General features: G+C 37.6%; 1 protein-coding gene across 2 annotated transcripts; it reads left to right on the forward strand.

Moving 5' to 3' along the window:
• The first annotated feature begins 2,169 nt into the window (after window positions 1–2,169).
• LOC109082171 (peripheral myelin protein 22-like) lies at window positions 2,170–4,776 on the forward strand. 2 transcript variants are annotated; one of them, XM_019097087.2, is made up of 5 exons: window positions 2,170–2,340; window positions 3,215–3,301; window positions 3,454–3,547; window positions 3,748–3,888; window positions 3,988–4,776. In XM_019097087.2, the coding sequence occupies exons 2-5, from the start codon at window positions 3,224–3,226 to the stop codon at window positions 4,146–4,148; spliced, it is 474 nt and encodes a 157-aa protein (XP_018952632.1). In that variant the 5' UTR covers window positions 2,170–2,340; window positions 3,215–3,223; the 3' UTR covers window positions 4,149–4,776. The 2 variants fall into 2 exon arrangements, with proteins under 2 accessions (XP_018952632.1, XP_018952631.1); XM_019097086.2 differs by having other exon boundaries at window positions 2,174–2,340; window positions 3,212–3,301.
• Window positions 4,777–21,003: the final 16,227 nt, after the last annotated feature.

Genomic DNA, 21,003 nt, shown 5'->3' on the forward strand with positions numbered 1-21,003 from the left:
AAAGGGTTAATGAGGAGGAGCCCTTATGAAAAAGTGCAATTTGGCATACTTTTAAAAAGAGTACTTATTATGGACTCTGGTACAGTTTGCATTCAATATGAACACAATCTGTCCTAAATCACAGACAATGTGAAAGCAGTAATGGGGCAGAATCAAACTGTAGTTAAAACAACCTTATTGTTCATGGAAGACAAAGTTATAATGAACTTAAAATACAGGTCTTGACACTGGGACGATCCATTCTGCTGGTTTAGTGGTCAATAAACTAAATGAAGCCAGACCAAGAGCTCTCTAACTCTAGCAGCATGTTGATTTAAACCATACACGCTCATCTCAGTCTCAATCATGACTCACTTTGGCATCTTTGACTGCTTCGGCACAAGGAAATGTTTAAGTCAGAATATTGAATTTTCCTATAGTAAATAGATGTTTTCTTAATAGGATGGAGTCATATGGCCTGTGGCTCTTTCTGTCAAGCTATATTATAAACAACCACATTACATTTCTGGCATCATTCAGTGCACATGTAAGCCATAATTAACCTTCACAGGGAGGAATCCCTTCTATTTACAGTGAGATTAAAAAGGCTGAGATCACATTAATCATTAGGGATACAAAATCTAATTTAAACCTGAAAAAAAAGTTTTAACATTTTTAAATTACCATCACAGCTTCTATTTAAATTCATGACAAAGCATTTAGTCGGTGGGTTCGGTCTTTTCTCTCAAATCATAATCAAGTTTACATCCCATGTTGGATAACAAATTAATGAAAATATGATTGACTATCACTCCCTACTGATCCAAGTGAAGTCATATGAAGTTCTTATGTTAAGTTAATATTTCAATAATTTAACAACGCATTCTTGTATTCATGGTTCTGATGTTGGTTCATGGTCACATGACATACACGTCTTTATTTGTAATTTAATACGTTTTTATATTTCTATAATCTGCTCAGTAATTCATATGTTAGTGGTAAATAAAAAAAGTCTTGCTGAGCACCAAGAATAAGACACTTAATAGTCATTTGCCAGCACTGTGTCAGACTGTGGACAGCCAGAGAGTCAAGGCTGTATATTTATCACCCTCCCTACAACCTGCATCAAACGGGGAGATTAGGGTAAACATATTGCCTTGCTGCCACTAGCCCATTACTCTGACCCATAATCCATCCATCTCACAGAACAGCAGAGCTCCTGAGCCAACCCACAGCAATGCTGTCCAACACTCAAACCCTAGGCAGAGCGTTAATCAGATCATTTGCACTTAAAAAAAAATGATTATATATATTTTTTTTGTATTATATTCCACTTGTATTGTATTGCACTCATGTAGAATGCCGGAGCCTCAACCTAAGTATTTAAATGTGCAAATTGTCACTGACATTGTACACATTATAAATAAACTTGAAAACTTAAAACTTGAGAAAAAAAAACGTGCTGGCACAGGGAACGCTTCCCTCACTGTATTTACAAACACAGCTGCTGCCATGGGAGTCCTGATAAGGGCGTGACAAAGAAGGGGGCGCTTATAGTCACGCCGACTGCACCAAGACAAGTTCAACCATTGAGAGGGTCAAGCATTTGCAAGGAGTTACGAGGAGAAACACAAAAAGTTTTACAAAAGTTGAAATCCATTTGTATATGACTTCAAAGTGACTATGAGGGGATCTATTTACTATGCAGTCCAGATGCAGATGTAAATAGACACATGCCAACATTCTGGGCATACCGTGGGGCCACTGGGAGGGGCCTGTGGGGCTCCACACACACTAGCCTACACACTATAAACACTCACACATTGAGATGCACCCTATGCCACTAAATCACAGTGTTCAAAATGAAGGACAAAGCTGACCTTACTGTACGAGGGGCAAAATGCAAAACCTCTCTGTGACATATATCATGAATTTATGATAAGACACCATTGTGAATGACGATTATTAAAGGGTTAATTTCCCCTTAAATTCTACCAACATTAATTGAAGTTGAAAACCTTTCTGGAAAAAGTTTTAAGAGCTTGGATAAATGCTTTATTGCATATTCAAGCTATTTTTCTATCTAAGCTTTAAGCTTTTAAAGTGAGAAGTTGTGAAGAATAGGAGGGAAAAGAAAGAGTGTGACGTAGTGACGCTCCAGGGCGGTGTTCTCACGTTCCCGAAAAGAAAAAAAAAAAAAAGAAAGGAGGAAAAAAAGCAAATACTGCTGTGGTACTACATCAGGAATACAGACACTGGTGCTTTGAGAATCTATAGTGGGGTCCCATAGTAAAGGCAACCCAGTGTTTTCTTCCTGCTCTCTCTCGCTTTTCAAGGATTTTTTCCCTCTCTCCCACACCTGTAAGTTGCAGAGCAATGGAGGTTTTCTTTCTTTCTTTTTTTTTTCATTTGGTTCATTTATGGAATATTTGCACGTCATTACAGGAGATACTCAGCCACATTTGTTTACTAATATTTTCCTTCTGGAGACGTCCTAACCTCACATCGTCTGCCTTTTCTCAGGAAGTTTGCTGTTTTATTCAAAGTTTATCATTATTATTATTACTACTACTATGCTATTTATTATGTTTTTTGTTTTGTTTATCAAGTTTGCTTATGTTTATTATAGTATTAGTATTAGTTTTCCATTGCTAGTCCGTATTGTGATATCAGCACATTTAAAGTTTTGATTTCAGTCATAAGTTAGTCGTTTGCGAAGTTTTGCAATAACTGGTCCGGATGAAAACAACTGCTTTGGAATCTTTCCCTCCTTTTCCTTTTGCCTGCTTCCGAAATCTGCCTCAATTCGTACTCATTAGTCATTTAACTTATTAAATTTTTGTTAGCTTCTCGTAATGTTGACTTTCTGAGGGGGGGAAACAGATAAACAGTTAAGACGTGACGAAAAAAAGGCGGCACCTCGAGAATAAAACGTGACGTGACTGCATGTGGGATGTGTTTTTCTTATAAATATAGACATTTAAATGGCTTTTCAAACACTGCAGTGTGATTAGCGTAATTATCTACGTAATGTATCCACAACACAGATGGTTTCGATTAATATGAAGGAGAAGAAAAAAGAAAATAGACAGAACTGAAGGGGTGTTTGGGTTGAGATGTTTGACAGTAGCGCCATCTGGTGGCCAGATGTGGAACTGCTTGAGGGCTGATAAAGCCCCCAGGTGTGTGCTTGAGGAGGAGTTGTGATTACTTTCTCTTTCTGTTCTCTTAGAAGAACTTCAAAATGCTGGCCATTCTGTTCGCAACGATAGTCTTGCATCTGACAGACCTTATCATTCTCTTCATTTCCACATGTGCTAATGTGAGTATCATCTTTGAGGTCTGACTTGCTTGATTTGCCTTGTGTTAATGGGTCGTGTGTTTGAGCTGGAATTAAGTGAAGGGTTGGGGTATGTGTAAACAGTACACATAATCATATGGGTTTTTCTTATTAAAAAAACAAACAAAACACAGGCCTGGAGAACACATGGAGTCACGAGTTATGACCTCTGGTATGACTGCACACAAAGTAATGGAGTAAATCGCTGCTATAGGACTAATGATGCTGGTGAGTTCAAACAGTCTTTAAAAAGTCTTTTAGATTTTTAAATTGAGCCTAATATTCCAAAATTCCAAAGTTATTTAAAAGTTCCAAATCGGCGATAACGCATCAACAGTACAACAACAAAATGTGTTCTTATTTGAGAAAGAGAAACTATGTAAGTGTTCATTCTGATTTTCCGTCTGTGTTTCCCTACAATCTGTCAGACTGGCTTCAAGCAGTTCAAGCCCTCATGGTCCTAGCCACCATGTTCTGCCTGCTGTCCTTCATCATCTTCCTCTGCCAGCTCTTCACTCTTGTAAAGGGAGGCCGCTTCTTTTTCACGGCCGTCTTCCAGATCCTTGCCAGTGAGTGTTTCCTCTCCGGGTCTGTTAGATCCCATTTCACTTGTCCCAGCTGAAGGACCCCATCTACATGTTTTTATTCTTTCTCTTTCTGTCTCCCGGGTCTGTTTGTGATGAGCGGGGCCATCATCTACACGGTGATGAGTCCAGAGTGGAAAAACGAGAGTGATGGTTACGGATACGCCTTCGTCCTGGCCTGGCTGGCTTTCCCTCTCACGCTCATCAGTGGCATCATTTACATTGTCCTGAGGAAGAAAAAATGAGAGTTCAGCCCTCAGGGATTGTTGTAGAGCTGAGAACACTACTCAGATGACAGACTCTCACCTAACGGCTGTCTCCTCCAAGCCTGAATATTTAGACTTAATGTGATCAAAGAAACTGACAGTTCATGAAGATTGAATACAGCTAAGACACAGTGTGCATGAGTCAAAAAAAGGTGTCTTTGGCTGGTGAGCCTATTTATATCACATTTATATGGCTTTTTTTTTTGTAAATAGTAATGCTATGAAGTGTCCAAGAAGGCCCTGACTTTTTAAGAATTAGGAGGAGAGATATAGGAAAAGTATCGATCTCTTTTTGTTTTGTATTGTGTGTTATAAACCTTTTCAAATTTCTTGTTTTAAAATGTCATAATAAATTGTATTCGCAAAGGGATGTGTTGACGTCGACTTGAAATTACTCTTATGTCCAAATTCCAGGAAACGGTGCTATGTATTTACCATTGCTGAATGTTATAGCTAGATATACCTTATAGGCTCAAATGTTGTGTTAAATCTCACAAAAACATTTTATAACGCATATTTTACCTGTGATTATATCACATTATGAGATGTCTATCTGTATTATTTTTTGTTTTGTTTGTTTAAGAAAAAAATAAATATCTAATTTTTTTCCTTGTCTCAATTTTCAATACTTCATGAAGACCAAACTTGGGTCCCAAATCGAGTACTTATGCACTATTCTATGACATTTTGTGTGAGTAGTGTGTTCACACTGAAAATTCCAATAAGAGAATTTTGGGAAGCAGCTCAAGATCTATGCAAAGTGGGCACAAATAGCATTGAGGTGCTGTATTATACAGTAACAGAGACTTTTTTGAAGTGGTAGCTATCCTTTGATGTCCAGCTAGAAATGCAATGTAGATAAATCTGAAAACTATTTTTGACCTTGTGGGGACATTTTTTTGGTCCCCATGTGGATATAAGTTTATAAATCATGCTAAATTTTTTTTTTTTTTTTTTTTTTTTTTTGGACTAAAAATGCAGCAATGCAGGTTTAGGGGTTGGGCTAGGGTAGAAAATACAGTTTGTACAGTATAAAAACTATTATATGGAATGTCCCCAAAATTTGGAAACCATTGTGTGTGCGTGCGTGCGTGCGTGCGTGCATTATAACAGCATAATCAAGCATAATGATGCATAATAATTACTATTATAGGCCAATACCAGATAGACAATAAAAATAAAACACTCTTGTTTGAGATTTATAGGCTAGCAAACATTCATCCAATAGCCGTTTTTTTGTAGCCGAAATTTGTGATCTATTCCTAATATGGCAAATCCCACAAACATTCATTTTCATGTAAAAACTACAACTGCAAAATCAACTATCTAACAGTCAGAATTACTGTAAATGCTGCCATTTAAATCTTTTCTTATAACTCCCTATAAGTGGTATCTGTTTGAAGAGACCAAATGAATAAATAAAATAAATAAAAATGAATAGATAACAAAATAATTGCTAATTAATAATTAGAACACACAAACCACACTCTTCACGTTTCAGCTGTTTTAGAACTGACGACTAGATGGCGCCAGACACTTGTTTGAAGCTTCGATTGCTGCCAGAGATATGTAAATATTGAAGATAACACCAGCAGTTAAAGTTTAAAGTGGATATCACCTAAAAGTCTAAAACAATGATGAGATGTTAGCCTACAGTTTGGTGGGGGTTTAAATGCCTCAAATCAGTCTGGTAATTTTCACCAACATTGCATGTCAAATCCTTTAATAATTATTATCAAAAGTAGTAGAATCAGTGGTAAGTTTTATTTTGATCATACTTTTTATAAAACTCTTCTTTTATGCCATGACCTTCCACAAGTTATCATAACATTCACATCAACCCTCTGCTACCGACACCCCTCACAGACACAGATGTGATTCAACACTTTCTAAAAGCATCATTTGTTTTGCACACACTTGAGTCTCCATCCAGTCTGTTTCTTAACACAAAACATGTAACATCAAAAGTGCTCAACCAAGGCGGAGCGTGCTGATAACATATTGGTAATGTCAAGAAAACTCTAGGGGCTCATAATGGTCTCACAGCTCCATTTCAAACGTGGTTAACCTTAGAGGTTATTTATCACCCAGTGGGTCATGAGGGCTGAACAGTATTAACAACAGGACATTGAGTCTTTCATCTGGGAATCAGTGGGGGGTGTATTTGAGGGGTTAACAATGAAGAGGACATTGGGTATGTTTGATATCGCATACCACTGTTACTAATTCTGGAGTAATGTGCACATTATGCAACTTTTGCGTATGCTTAGAGTACATAGATGATCTACTACATTCGTAAAATAGGCAGTATATTTGCTTAGTTATCATAATGGTGTCATACTGAAGTTGGGAAGTTGTAACTATGACGTCAGATCACTTTGGTTGGAGCAAGTTGGCCATGTTCCTTTTCTACATCAAGTTTAACAAGATTTTTCTTGGTCTACAAATTGTTGAATAAAGAATGTGTACCTGATGTTTTTTAAGTTTATTAAGGTCCTGTAAATTGAACCATTATATATTCTATCGTAATTGTTCAATATCCCAGCAGGCACACAACATCATATGACGTTAATATTAGATTAGATTTAGGTCGCGACGTCAGGTAACCAAAATTCAATGTCAAGCCAACGTCTAATGACAATGTTAAATTGACGTCCAAGACCAACATCAGCTGACGATGATATTTGGTTGTTTTTAGGTTGTGTTATGAAGTAAATAAGATGAAGATTATATCCAACGTCTCAAGCCAACGTCACATTGACATCAAAATACTTATGTTTTGTCGTCAGGTATGGCAACTATAATCCAACGTTTCCTAGACGTCATAATGGCAACGTCCACACAACGTCAAATTAAAACATCATTTGATGTTGATCTGTAGTTAGTTTTAGGTTGTGGCATTAACTAACCAAAATCCAACGTCGAGCCAACGTCTCAAGCCAACGTCACATTGACATCAAATACTGATGTTTAGTCGTCAGGTATGGCAACCTAAATCCAACATCTAGTAGACGTCATTATGGTAACGTCCAATCAACGTCAAGTTATAACATCATTTGATGTAGATCTTTAGTTAGTTTTAGGTTGTGGCATTAACTAACCAAAATCCAACGTCGAGCCAACGTCTGAAGCCAACGTCACATTGACATCAAAAACTTATGTTTTGTCGTCAGGTATGGCAACCATAATCCAACGTTTCCTAGACGTCATAATGGCAACGTCCACACAACGTCAAATTAAAACATCATTTGATGTTGATCTGTAGTTAGTTATAGGTTGTGGCATTAACTAACCAAAATCCAACATCAAGACAACGTCTCAAGCCAACGTCAGATTGACATCAAAAACTGATACTTAGTCGTCAGGTATGGCAACCTAAATTCAATGTCTTCAAGACGTCATAATGGTAACGTCCAATCAACGTCCAATTATAACATCATTTGACTTTGATCTTTAGTTTGTTTTTAGGTTGTGATATTAACTAACCTAAACCCAACGTCGAGCCAACGTCTCAGGCCAACGTCAGATTGACATCAAATACTGATGTTTAGTCGTCAGGTATGGCAACCAAAATCCAATGTCCACAAGACGTCATAATGGTAACGTCCAATCAACGTCAAATTATAACGTCATTTGACTTTGATCTTTAGTTTGTTTTTAGGTTGTGACATTAACTAACCTAAACCCAACGTCGAGGCAACGTCTCAGGCCAATGTCACATTGACATCAAATACTGATGTTTAGTCGTCAGGTATGGCAACCAAAATCCAATGTTTTCAAGACGTCATAATGGTAACGTCCAATCAACGTCAAATTATAACGTCATTTGACTTTGATCTTTAGTTAGTTTTAGGTTGTGGCATTAACTAACCAAAATCCAACGTCGAGCCAACATCTCAAGCCAACGTCACATTGACATCAAATACTGATGTTTTGTCGTCAGGTATGGCAAACCAAAATCCAACATCTTGTAGACGTCATTATGGTAATGTCCGATCAACGTCAAGTTATAACATCATTTGATGTTGATCTGTAGTTAGTTTTAGGTTGTGGCATTAACTAACCAAAATCCAACGTCGAGCCAACGTCTCAAGCCAACGTCACATTGACATCAAAAACTGATACTTAGTCGTCAGGTATGGCAACCAAAATCCAATGTCTTCAAGACGTCATAATGGTAACGTCCAATCAACGTCAAATTGTAACGTCATTTGACTTTGATCTTTAGTTTGTTTTTAGGTTGTGACATTAACTAACCTAAACCCAACGTCGAGCCAACGTCTCAGGCCAACGTCAGATTGACATCAAATACTGATGTTTTGTCGTCAGGTATGGCAACCATAATCCAACGTTTTCTAGACATCATAATGGCAACATCCACACAACGTCAAATTAAAACATCATTTGATGTTGATCTGTAGTTAGTTTTAGGTTGTGGCATTAACTAACCAAAATCCAACATCAAGACAACGTCTCAAGCCAACGTCAGATTGACATCAAAAACTGATACTTAGTCGTCAGGTATGGCAACCAAAATCCAATGTCTTCAAGACGTCATAATGGTAACGTCCAATCAACGTCCAATTATAACATCATTTGACTTTGATCTTTAGTTTGTTTTTAGGTTGTGATATTAACTAACCTAAACCCAACGTCGAGCCAACGTCTCAGGCCAACGTAATATTGACATCAAATACTGATGTTTTGTCGTCAGGTATGGCAACCATAATCCAACGTTTTCTAGACGTCATAATGGCAACGTCCACACAATGTCAAATTATAACATAATTTGATGTTGATCTGTAGTTAGTTTTAGGTTGTGGCATTAACTAACCAAAATCCAACATCGAGCCAACGTCTCAAGCCAACGTCACATTGACATCAAATACTGATGTTTTGTCGTCAGGTATGGCAACCAAAATCCAACATCTAGTAGACGCCATTATGGTAACGTCCAATCAATGTCAAATTATAACATAATTTGATGTTGATCTCTAGTTAGTTTTAGGTTGTGGCATTAACTAACCAAAATCCAACATCGAGCCAACGTCTCAGGCCAACGTCAGATTGACATCAAATACTGATGTTTAGTCGTCAGGTATGGCAACCATAATCCAATGTCTTCAGACGTCATAATGGTAACGTCCAATCAACGTCAAATTATAACGTCATTTGACTTTGATCTTTAGTTTGTTTTTAGGTTGTGACATTAACTAACCAAAATCCAACGTCGAGCCAACGTCTCAAGCCAACGTCACATTGACATCAAATACTGATACTTAGTCGTCAGGTATGGCAACCAAAATCCAATGTTTCCTAGACGTCATAATGGCAACGTGTACACAATGTCAATTTAAAACATCATTTGATGTTGATCTGTAGTTAGTTTTAGGTTGTGGCATTAACTAACCAAAATCCAACATCAAGACAACGTCTCAAGCGAACGTCAGATTGACATCAAATACTGATACTTAGTCGTCAGGTATGGCAACCAAAATCCAATGTCTTCAAGACGCCATACTGGTAACGTCCAATCAACGTAAAATTATAACGTCATATGACTTTGATCTTTAGTTTGTTTTTAGGTTGTGACATTAACTAACCTAAACCCAACGTCGAGCCAACGTCTCAGGCCAACATCACTTTGACATCAAATACTGATGTTTAGTCGTCAGGTATGGCAACCAAAATCCAATGTCTTCAAGACGTCATAATGGTAACGTCCCAATCAACGTCAAATTATAACGTCATTTGACTTTAATCTTTAGTTTGTTTTTAGGTTGTGATATTAACTAACCTAAACCCAACGTCGAGCCAACGTCTCAAGCCAATGTCACATTGACATCAAATACTGACAACGTCAAATTATAACATCAATTTATTGTTTTTTTTATTATTATTATTTAATAAAGTGGTTTCACTTCATTTGATGGTCCCTTTTGAAATTTATGTTGTCGCACCTACAGTCGTGGCCAAAAATATCAGCACCCTTGGTAAATATGATCAAAGAAGGCTGTGAAAATTCATCTGCATTGATAATCGTTTTGAACTTTTATATAAAAAATTAACAAAAATGTATCCTTTCATTGGATAATAAGAATTTAAAACGGGGGAAATATCATTATGAAATAAATGTTTTTCTCTAATACACATTGGCCACAATTAATGGCACCGTTTTATTCAGTACTTTTTGAAACCTCCATTTGCCAGATTAACAGGTCTAATTTTTTTTCCTATAATGCCTGATGAGGTTAGAGAACACCTGACAAGAGATCAGAGACCATTCCTTCATCCAGAATCACTCCAGACCCTTTAGATTCCCAGCTCCATGTTGGTGCTTCTCCTCTTCAGTTCACTCCTCTCATATTCCGTAGGGTTCAGGTCAGAGGACTGGAATGGCTATAGCAAGCAGAAGCTTGGTTTTGAGCTCAGTGTTATTGTACGGTTAAAAGATCCAAACATGGACCATTATACGAGTTCTTGCAGTCACTTACTGATTTTTTTATCTGTTGGTATTTGATAGAATCCATGATGTCATGTATCTAAACAAGATATCCAGGACCTCCAGCAGAATTTCTAGGGGGGCCAATAATTGTGTACAAAGAGCATTTGAGAAAAAACGTTTTCAATTCTTATTATCCAATGAAAGGATACATTTTTTGTGAATTTTTTTAAATAAAAGATCAAAAGGGATTAACAATGCAGAAGAATTTTTACACTCTTCTTTGATCATATTTACCAAGGGTGCCAATATTTTTGGCCACGACTGTACATACCTGCTCTCATTAGAGTGTTAGAATAAGTTGATGTACTTGCAAAGTTACTTGTAGTCAGTAAAACATATTTTGGGAGACCATCAGAATTAAGAGTTAGAAATTAAGCAGACAGGCTATTAACACTGTAATGAGAGTTAGTTGACATGTAAGTGCAATATTATATTGTCAATAGAATATTCAAAAGGGACTATGAAAAAGTGTTATGACTTTAATTTGACCCATGACCCCATTCATGAACCATTGCAGTTTTTATAAATTGATATCCAATCTTTTTTTTGCAATATAATGCAATTTCAAACACTCTCAAAACCTGTTAAGACATATTTAGGATGATCAAAACACAGTATTGCTTACTGGGATTCTGGGCTGGAAACATAAACTTTTTGATCATTTGTGTTGGAAAAGTAAAGTGAGTGCATGCAGACAATGCAAACATTATGTTTATTGTACAGTCTTGTAATTATGCAATATAACTCTAATTTCTTTGCTATAATTTGGTCTGTTCTTTATATTTATTTCTTTTTTATATATATAAAATACATTGATCAGTTGATTGCTGCTTCTTACTTGCATTTTTTTTTTATCTTTAAAGGTACATTCTAGTTAAAAATGTAAAATTACAAATCATTTCATATTTAAATGTTGATCTCATCCATCAAAGATGATTATGCTTCCATTTTTTCTGTGTATGGATTTTGTGGATAAGCACCAATGTACAGAATAATACAGAAAGTTAATTTAAAGTATATTATTGTTTATTTTATTTGAATTATTATTATTATTATTATTTATTTATTCTTTTGCCAACCCCCATAATCCCATGCCCAAACATAATGCAACGCGGTGACATCGCGCTATTGCGCCATTTTGCGACTACTGGCGGTCTTTTTTTGAATCGGCATCAATTTATCAGGCGGCCTGCAGTGCACTTACAGCTCGAACTGTGGGTGAGTATATCTGGAAATTAGATCATGTATAATGTAAGTGTTTATGCCCCCCTATATAATGATATTACTTGTAATACGTATCAAATACATCGAAGTGTTTTAGCTGTAAGACGATGGGTAGAGATAATTAATTAGAAAATGGTAACTTTAACTGTTATATCCCTGAAATAACGCCTGAGTCATTAAAGCCATCTAGCGCTGAAAAACAGTTTAAATAAAGTTTAAACTTAAGACGTATGTTTTTAATTATTATATTATTATTGTTTCGGATAATTTAACGTTAAGTTTTTCATCATGAAATTCCATCGATTCGATGCTTTTCTTTCCTTCAATTGTGTCATGCGAATTAGTTATGCAGATGTTTATAGTAACTTAATATTTTTGCTGTACAAGTTGTTTAATTAATTTGGGAGTAATTAGGCTATCTCCTTTAGCTGTCAGGATTTGTACACAGGATGTAAAGAGGCTCCTTTTTTTTTATTAATTTAAGCAAAAACAGCCTTTTCTACTACAAGCTCTCGTTTTATATTTGGGGTTCAAGTTTATCACTGAGGTCCTATTATAGTATTTAATATTGTGTGATTTCAGGTGTGTGGAGCTATACTATATGAGGTTATAAAAAAAAAAACATACATTTGTTGGTTTTTGCTTTTTATCTCCTTGCCATGGTCTGAAGAAGCCATATTGTTGTAAGGTAACGTTATGTTTTTTGTTCATTTATAAATGAGCCGCTAGAACACTTATGTTTTAATATATTACATTAATTAGATTTAAAATATTAATAGATTGAAGGTCATTAATCTGATTCTTCTGGTTTGCTTTACCTTGTGTGCTCTTCTAGTTATCCTATAATTTTTGCACTTATAATTTTACTAGCAAGGAAGGAAAATGAAATGAAATTAATATTTTACAGGCCAAGTTGTTGAAATAGTGTTGGTTTTACATTTTTGAAATGGCACAATATCAGTTGTTCTGCAATAAGATAAAAACCTGCCAGTTTGGGTGAGCCTATGACTTTAATCTAGTACCAACTGGAGGACCTGTATGATATCTGCATTAACTAGATATGATGAACACGTAACACAAAACTATAATACCTGCCTCATAATGTGTCATGTATAATCAATTATTTGGGCATTACTCTTGTATCCACAGGTTGATGACAAATAGGGTCATGGCCTGTTTCAGTATGAAGTGGGGGAAGGGGAAGCCCTTGCCTTCACCAAGATCATTCTGTACACTGTTGTCACAGGTAAAAAACAAAATTAACAAATAATACAAATATTAGCGTCATAAAAATATCACTGTGACCACTCAGGGTTGTTTAGTTTCTGTTTTAGTTGGTTTAGTGAAAACCAGTAACCTCGTATTGTAGGTACTCATCTGTCACACAGAAATCGCACAAACGTTTCATAACACTTCTTGCTGATTGGCAGGTCATTCCTGTTGTCAGCCTTTCTTTATTGTTCAGAACTCTAACAATTGTTTTTTGGGCATTCTTAAGATATGTATTAGTACATTAAATGTTAATTTACCTTAAGACACCTCTGCAAAAAAGACTTGCAATGTGTCTTTGTTGTCATTGTTTTCTTTTGCTAGATTTTCTGCTTAGTGTGTGAATTGCCATCCCAAGCCTGAAAGCTTTTGATGACTCTATCATGTACTTACACGAGGCGATACTGAATCTATGGTAATTTTTTGATGTTGTTATCAGTGACACAGTTGTACTGGTCGATACATTCATTTTTCTTAAAGCTATGGTCAAAACCCCAGGGAACTTTTTTGTAAGGCGTTCAGAAAGGTTTCAGTGATGAAGCGCACCCAGAGAAATAGTGCACTACGGGGTCGCCAAAAATGGGCTGTGTCTCGTGTGTTTCCGGTGACTGTGAATGATGTACTGGGGGCTTCCCGGCATTGTCTTCCAGAATAGTTCATCCTTGAGTGCTGAGTCTTGTAGCTGTTTTTTGAACATCACAGTCTGTCTGTACGGAGCTCTGAGGCAGGGCTCGGCCGGGATGGTGTCCATCAGCAGTGCTTATTGTGGGGCTGCATGGTGTATCAGTTGACTGCTCTTTCAGAGTATCATTCTTCCCCACATGGATGATAATTGGATTTGTAGTCTTGTGCTTCATCAGAATATTCTGAAGTTCCTTGTTCACATCAGAGACCATTTGCTTGAGGAAGGCAGCATGTTGTTGTAGTCCTGCTACTGATGTTTCTGATAATAGAGTCACCCACTATCAGAGTCCTGGGCTCGACTGCGCTCTGAGCTGAATGTCGTTGTCTGCTCGACCTTGAGCGCCTGTTAGTAGCGGTGTTAGCTGCTGGCTGATCCAATAGATGTTTAATCACATTTGGGGATTCCTCACCTGCATTCATTAATGCTTCAAATCTGTTCTCAAGATGTATAGGGGGTGGTAGAATACTGGTATTCACAAGCCTTGTCATAGTCGAATCTGGGGTAGAGGATGCTACAGCAGCAATACGAGAAACTCGTGACAATCTGATGTCTCGTGTTCCTTTGGGTCTCGCTCCCTGTTTGTGCCATCGATTAGTGTGACGATCAGTTTTTGGTTTGTTCCTCTACACTTGGTATAAACTGTTGAGATTCAGAAGATTCATGGGACTCACCGGCTGTATGCTGAGAGGGTCCATGACGATGGTCTGCTGAATGTTCCGTCTGTTTTGGAAGTCCGGCAAGTAACTTTGTTTCAAGAATCACAATCCTTTGTAGAAGTTTGCAGCAGTTCATGCAACAAGTGGATCCAACAGGAGGCATTTTCTCTCTCTTCTCTTTGAATGTAGGCAGTTGTTATCTCATCTCCGGAATGTAAGCTGCTGGCAGTGGGAGGCAAAGTCTTCATTTGTAGTATTATTCCAGTCCCAAAGTTTTTTAGTTTTAGTGTTTGTGCAAAAAATCTTTTGTTTGAGCACTGTGCTGATCTTCTGAAGTAAAAAATCTTAGAAAAATCAGAGAAAAGTACAGAAATAAGAAGCAAAGCGGAGAACAGTAAGCTAGAATGTCCGAACGGTAGCGAAGCCGGAACCGTAACAAACTCAACTTTAACATGCATCTGTCCGATTGTGATGCCTTGCTTACTGACATGCTTGCGCACAAATCACGGCCACGCACTAGCTCATAAGGATCTGCAATCATAATAATAATATAATAATAAGTTAATAAGAATGCTTAAATTAGTTCTAGGCTTGTAGACAGTTATATATAAAGAGTTCAGATGGAAAAGCCTCTAAGTGCGATCCAACATTTTCTTCTAAAATAATTATTTTCTCATCCTCCTATGTTTATGTTCAGTTATTTCACTTTAATGGGAAAGAAAAGAAACTGTTCATTGCTATTAAAGTGAAATTACTGAACCTACACATGGGAGCCTGATAAAATTTGTATTTTTTAGAAGAAAATTTCAAACGGCACTAGGTTTTTTGCAGCTGAACTTTTCATATAAAATCAATTTGCACTATTGCACTCTCACTCTTATTCGTATGTTTAATAGTCGAAAACGCAAACATCTATTGTCACATTTATTTATGTTTTACATGAATCATTAACCTATCGCATATTTTCAATTCAAAAGGGTGGAATTTCATAAAAGGTTGAGTAGTTTGCATCACTAGATAGTCTATGTCGGTGGCTGAACATTTCTATCATAAAACTAGTTCTGTAATACTGTAGGCTACTGCTTACATTTTTCCACAAACTCTAGTCATGATGCGCTTTCTACCGTCTCGTCTTGAACAGGAGCGCTTCACAAAAATTAACCAAAGCTCAGTGAATACATGGCTCACAGACGTGACAAATATATCTATAGAAAGCTTTAAATGACTACTAAATGAAATACAACAAATCAGAAACAAAAACTCATTCATTATAATCATAATCCGTAAAGATGAACTTTTTTCTAAAGGCGCGTAAAATGAAGAGGTTGCGAGTCAGGATTGGCAACATCATCCTTGCGACACCAACTCAGAAAACACTATTTATTAGTAAATAATTCAATATCTCATTCCTGTTTCCCCCATGACTCATTTATGGTAATAATTTTTTGCCGATGCTTTGTGTCAAGCTTAAGCCTATTGCGTGCATTTGAAAGCAGAACACTGCGCTGCTGCGGGACACTTAACACTGTTGAGCCACTATTGACAGTCACGGTAGCACGGTCTTGTGTTGTTTCCCCCAGTGCGGCAATTTTTTCATCACTAATTGATGGATGTCTAAAATATAAAAATAAGGAGAAGCCTTAAACAGGCCTGAGGCCGGCCCGCATCTGAACTATGATGTGAAAATTGGCCCGAAGCCCGGCCCAAGGTGTAAAAAAAATTCAGGGTGAAATGCAGGGCTCTAGACCAGACTAAAAGTTAAACTTTATAACTTTTTGTCGTCCTAACAACAAACAGTTTTACTCATTCTTATACTCAGAGTCTTATACTGTCTATCCGCTATGACTATTTTAGTCTTCCAAAGGACAAGATGGGTGGAAAAACAGTAATAAAAATTAGATATAAACGACATAAAATGCAGGCCAGGAGCGAGGCCCTCTAGAGGTGCGAGGCCCTGTGCAGTTGCACACTTGGCACAGCCCTTGCGACAGTACTGTGCACCAGACAGGGTGGGTGGAGGTGGCAGGAAAAAAAAGCTGTTAATAAAATGTATCTTAATGTTTTCAAAACTATTCAGTTCCAATAAGGTTGATGTTAAAATGTAATTATTTTGAAAATGTTCTGTTCCATGTTAAATGTAAATGATAGAACAATTGAATAAATAAATCATATTTGTTATAACCCAGTTCATCTCTTAGTCATTTTTCTGATAAAACCACAAAACATTTGTGGATTCCATTTTCAGATTAAGTTAAACTATTCTTTTTGCTAATGTCTTAAAGGGTTAGTTCACCCAAAAATGAAAATTGTCATTAATGACTCACCCTCATGTCGTTCCAAACCCGTAAGACCTCCGTACATCTTCGGAACAGAGTTTAAGATATTTTAGATTTAGTCCGAGAGCTTTCTGTTCCTCCATTGAAAGTGTATGTACGGTATACTGTCCGTGGCTAGAAAGTTAATAAAAACATCATCAAAGTTGCTGACATATGATGCTGCGGATGTGTTTTCTGGTGCGCCCAATAACACATCAGCAGCATCACTGCAGTGTTGTGAACGCGCTCAGAACAGACCCGGAAGAGAAGACAATGAATAAAGTTGTAATTTTTGTTATTTTTGGACCAAAATGTATTTTCGATGCTTCAACAAATTCTAACTGACCCTCTGATGTCAAATGGACTACTTTGATGATGTTTTTATTACCTTTCTGGACATGGACAGTATACCGTACATACATTTTCAATGGAGGGACAGAAAGCTCTCGGACTAAATCTAAAATATCTTAAACTGTGTTCCGAAGATGAATGAAGGTCTTACGGGTTTGGAACAACATGAGGGTGAGTCATTAATGACATAATGTTCAGTTTCACAAAAATGAAAATTGTCATTAATGACTCACCCTCATATTTAGTGTTGTCTCACATTGAATCTTGAACTCTATCTGATCTGATGTTACACTTTCTCTGTATGTTTTTCTTTTTCTTTTCTCTCTCTGTATGTTGATTTTTATTTTACAACAAAATTCCTGTCTCTGTTAAAGGTTTGATGTCATGTCAACACAATCCATACTAGCCATATCTTATTTTAAAGTTTGAGTTTGACAGTTTGACAATTTTGACAGTTGTTGGTTTGTGACAGATAATGATTTTGATTTAATTTTCCAACAAAATGCAATGTCTGTCAGATGAAGGAGATTGATGTTAGTCTGACGTTGGGTTCTGACGTCAACCAGATTTTCATTTTCATCCAAAATACCACATCTGACCAACGTTGGAGATTGACGTCAGTCTGACGTTGGGTTCTGACGTCAACCAGATTTTCATTTTCATCCAAAATGCAACGTCTTACCAACGTTGGAGATTGACGTCAGTCTGACGTTGGGTTCTGACGTCAACCAGATTTTCATTTTCATCCAAAATCTAACGTTTTACCAACGTTGGAGATTGACGTCAGTCTGACGTTGGGTTCTGACGTCAACCAGATTTTCATTTTCATCCAAAATGCAACGTCTTACCAACGTCGGAGACTGACGTCAGTCTGACGTTGGGTTCTGACGTCAACCAGATTTTCATTTTCATACAAAATCTAACGTCTTACCAACGTCGGAGATTGACGTCAGTCTGACGTTGGGTTCTGACGTCAACCAGATTTTCATTTTCATCCAAAATGCAACGTCTTACCAACGTCGGAGATTGACGTCAGTCTGACGTTGGGTTCTGACGTCAACCAGATTTTCATTTTCATCCAAAATCTAACGTCTTACCAACGTCGGAGATTGACGTCAGTCTGACGTTGGGTTCTGACGTCAACCAGATTTTCATTTTCATCCAAGATCTAACGTCTTACCAACGTCGGAGATTGACGTCAGTCTGACGTTGGGTTCTGACGTCAATCAGATTTTCATTTTCATCCAAAACTCTAACGTCTTACCAACGTCGGAGATTGACGTCAGTCTGACGTTGGGTTTTGACGTCAACCAGATTTTCATTTTCATCCAAAATGCAACGTCTTACCAACGTCGGAGATTGACGTCAGTCTGACGTTGGGTTCTGACGTCAACCAGATTTTCATTTTCATCCAAAATGCAACGTCTTACCAACGTCGGAGATTGACGTCAGTCTGACGTTGGGTTCTGACGTCAACCAGATTTTCATTTTCATCCAAAATGCAACGTCTTACCAACGTCGGAGATTGACGTCAGTCTGACGTTGGGTTCTGACGTCAACCAGATTTTCATTTTCATCCAAAATGCAACGTCTTACCAACGTCGGAGATTGACGTCAGTCTGACGTTGGGTTCTGACGTCAACCAGATTTTCATTTTCATCCAAAATGCAACGTCTTACCAACGTCGGAGATTGACGTCAGTCTGACGTTGGGTTCTGACGTCAACCAGATTTTCATTTTCATCCAAAATGCAACGTCTTACCAACGTCGGAGATTGACGTCAGTCTGACGTTGGGTTCTGACTTCAACCAGATTTTCATTTTCAACCAAAATGCAACGTCTTACCAACGTCGGAGATTGACGTCAGTCTGACGTTGGGTTCTGACGTCAACCAGATTTTCATTTTCATCCAAAATGCAACGTCTTACTAACGTCGGAGATTGACGTCAGTCTGACGTTGGGTTCTGTCGTCAACCCGATTTTCATTTTCAACCAAATTACAACGTCTGTCCAACGTTGGGATCCAATGTCAGTATGACGTTATATTGACGTCCAGTGCCTGCTGGGATGGTATTTTTGTCTTACATTGTTTCTGTTGGTCAGTCCATGCAAACAACTGGAACCCGTTGCAAAATCTGCTTGGGAAAATTGTTTGCCATTTCGCAAAACTACGGAGGCCCACACATGACATGCAAGAAAAAAAAAATTGTGTGCACGTTTTACTAATTCGTTCCCTCGATTTGTTAATTTGCTCCCTCAATTTGCTAAATCGTGCGCACAATTTATAAATCAAGGGAACGAAATAGTGAATCATGCACACAATTTATAAATCAAGGGAACGAAATAGTAAATCATACACAATTTATAAATCAAGGGAACGAAATAGTAAATCATACACAATTTATAAATTGAGGGAACGAAATAGTAAATCGTGCACACGATTTAGCCTACTATTTTTTTCCTGCATGCCCTGTGCGGGGCTCTGTACAAAACTCTCAGATCAGGTGAATTCGTATTGAAATGACTGGATACGCCAGCGAAACAACAACAAATGTGATCACACTTTATGTCATTTTACGTCTTTATGGTATCCCATATTCAAAGTTAAAACACAAAGTTATTTTTCTTTTTATTATTATTTTTATTACAGTCATTCTTCTCTTTATGGTTAGGCATTTAGATATGTTAACATAAAGCCACATGAACGTTTCATCATGTGCTTAGCAAACATCTTGACATGGAGTTGAAGTAGTATGTGACTTCTGAAGGACCCAGCATGTTTTTTCTTCTCCAGTGATCCCTCCTCTTTGATCCACGTCAGCTGAAGGAAAGCTGAAAAGAGCATCTACGGTCAGCCGGGAACCCTCCCCTCACCGCCCCCCTTTCAAAGTATTGCTTTTCATCCCAGGCGTCCGTGTCCTGGAACAAAAGCAGTCCATTTAGATCTTAGTAAATGATATAGAAAATGGGAAAACCACATATATTCAGGCCTGATTTCATCATGCCCATAAATCTCAGACAAATCAAAGCCCAGCCCCTCCCGCGCTCTTTGTCTTGCTAATACACATTAGGGTGCGGCTGGCTGGGCGTTTTGACTGACGGTCGAGCGGCTATAGATGCACATCTCAGATGCCTTTGAACTCTGACCCGCCACTGGAGTGAGTGGAGGAAACTCTGAACACCCAGGAATCTCTCTGCTCCACTTCCAGCCTCCAGGGAACTGAGACATGGACATCTGAATGCTGATGGAGAGAAAGATAAGGGCCAAAAAAATGTCTTGGAGTTTGTCTCCTCTTAAGACCCTACAAGCTGGCAGCAATAAGAAGGATAATAACCCTGCTGCTGGCAAGGATCGGAATGCATTTCATGAAAAGCGTGGAGAAGAGGCTCTAAAAAACCCATCTTGCAGACCCTCAATTTCATTTCTTCTGGATGACCTCTTCGCCTTCTGATTCAGTTTGCGATTTAGGTATTCAATTTAGGCATTGAAAGGGGACAAAGCATTCCTCCACAGTCAGCTAAATTGAGTGATCTGGGGAATGTTTCTTGCAGCCGTATTCTTTAGCTTTTTAACTTTCAAAAGCTCTGAGGAGCTTTCTGTTCTATACAGACAACACTACAGGCTCGTCCTTGCAAGTAATGGAAACAAATGGCCTAATTAACAGGTGTTTTCCAGCCCCAAAGAAATGTTTAGTTCTAATTCGGATTAAACCTGAAACAACAACTTTGCCTGCTCAACATAAGAGAGAGGACTTATTGCAAGCTTGATAAACTACATCAATTATTTGAGCTCCAAACCACAGAGCTATTTTTATACATAATGAGTTTG

The sequence above is a fragment of the Cyprinus carpio genome, chromosome A3, assembly GCF_018340385.1.
Source record: "Cyprinus carpio isolate SPL01 chromosome A3, ASM1834038v1, whole genome shotgun sequence".
Taxonomy (NCBI): Eukaryota; Metazoa; Chordata; class Actinopteri; order Cypriniformes; family Cyprinidae; genus Cyprinus; species Cyprinus carpio.

Coding starts and splice junctions, on each gene's coding strand:
- LOC109082171 (XM_019097087.2), top strand. CDS start 3,224: ATGCTGGCCATTCTGTTCGCAACGATAGTCTTGCATCTGACAGACCTT. Junction 3,302..3,453: donor TCATTTCCACATGTGCTAAT/GTGAGTATCATC, acceptor AACAAAACACAG/GCCTGGAGAACACATGGAGT. Junction 3,548..3,747: donor CTATAGGACTAATGATGCTG/GTGAGTTCAAAC, acceptor ACAATCTGTCAG/ACTGGCTTCAAGCAGTTCAA.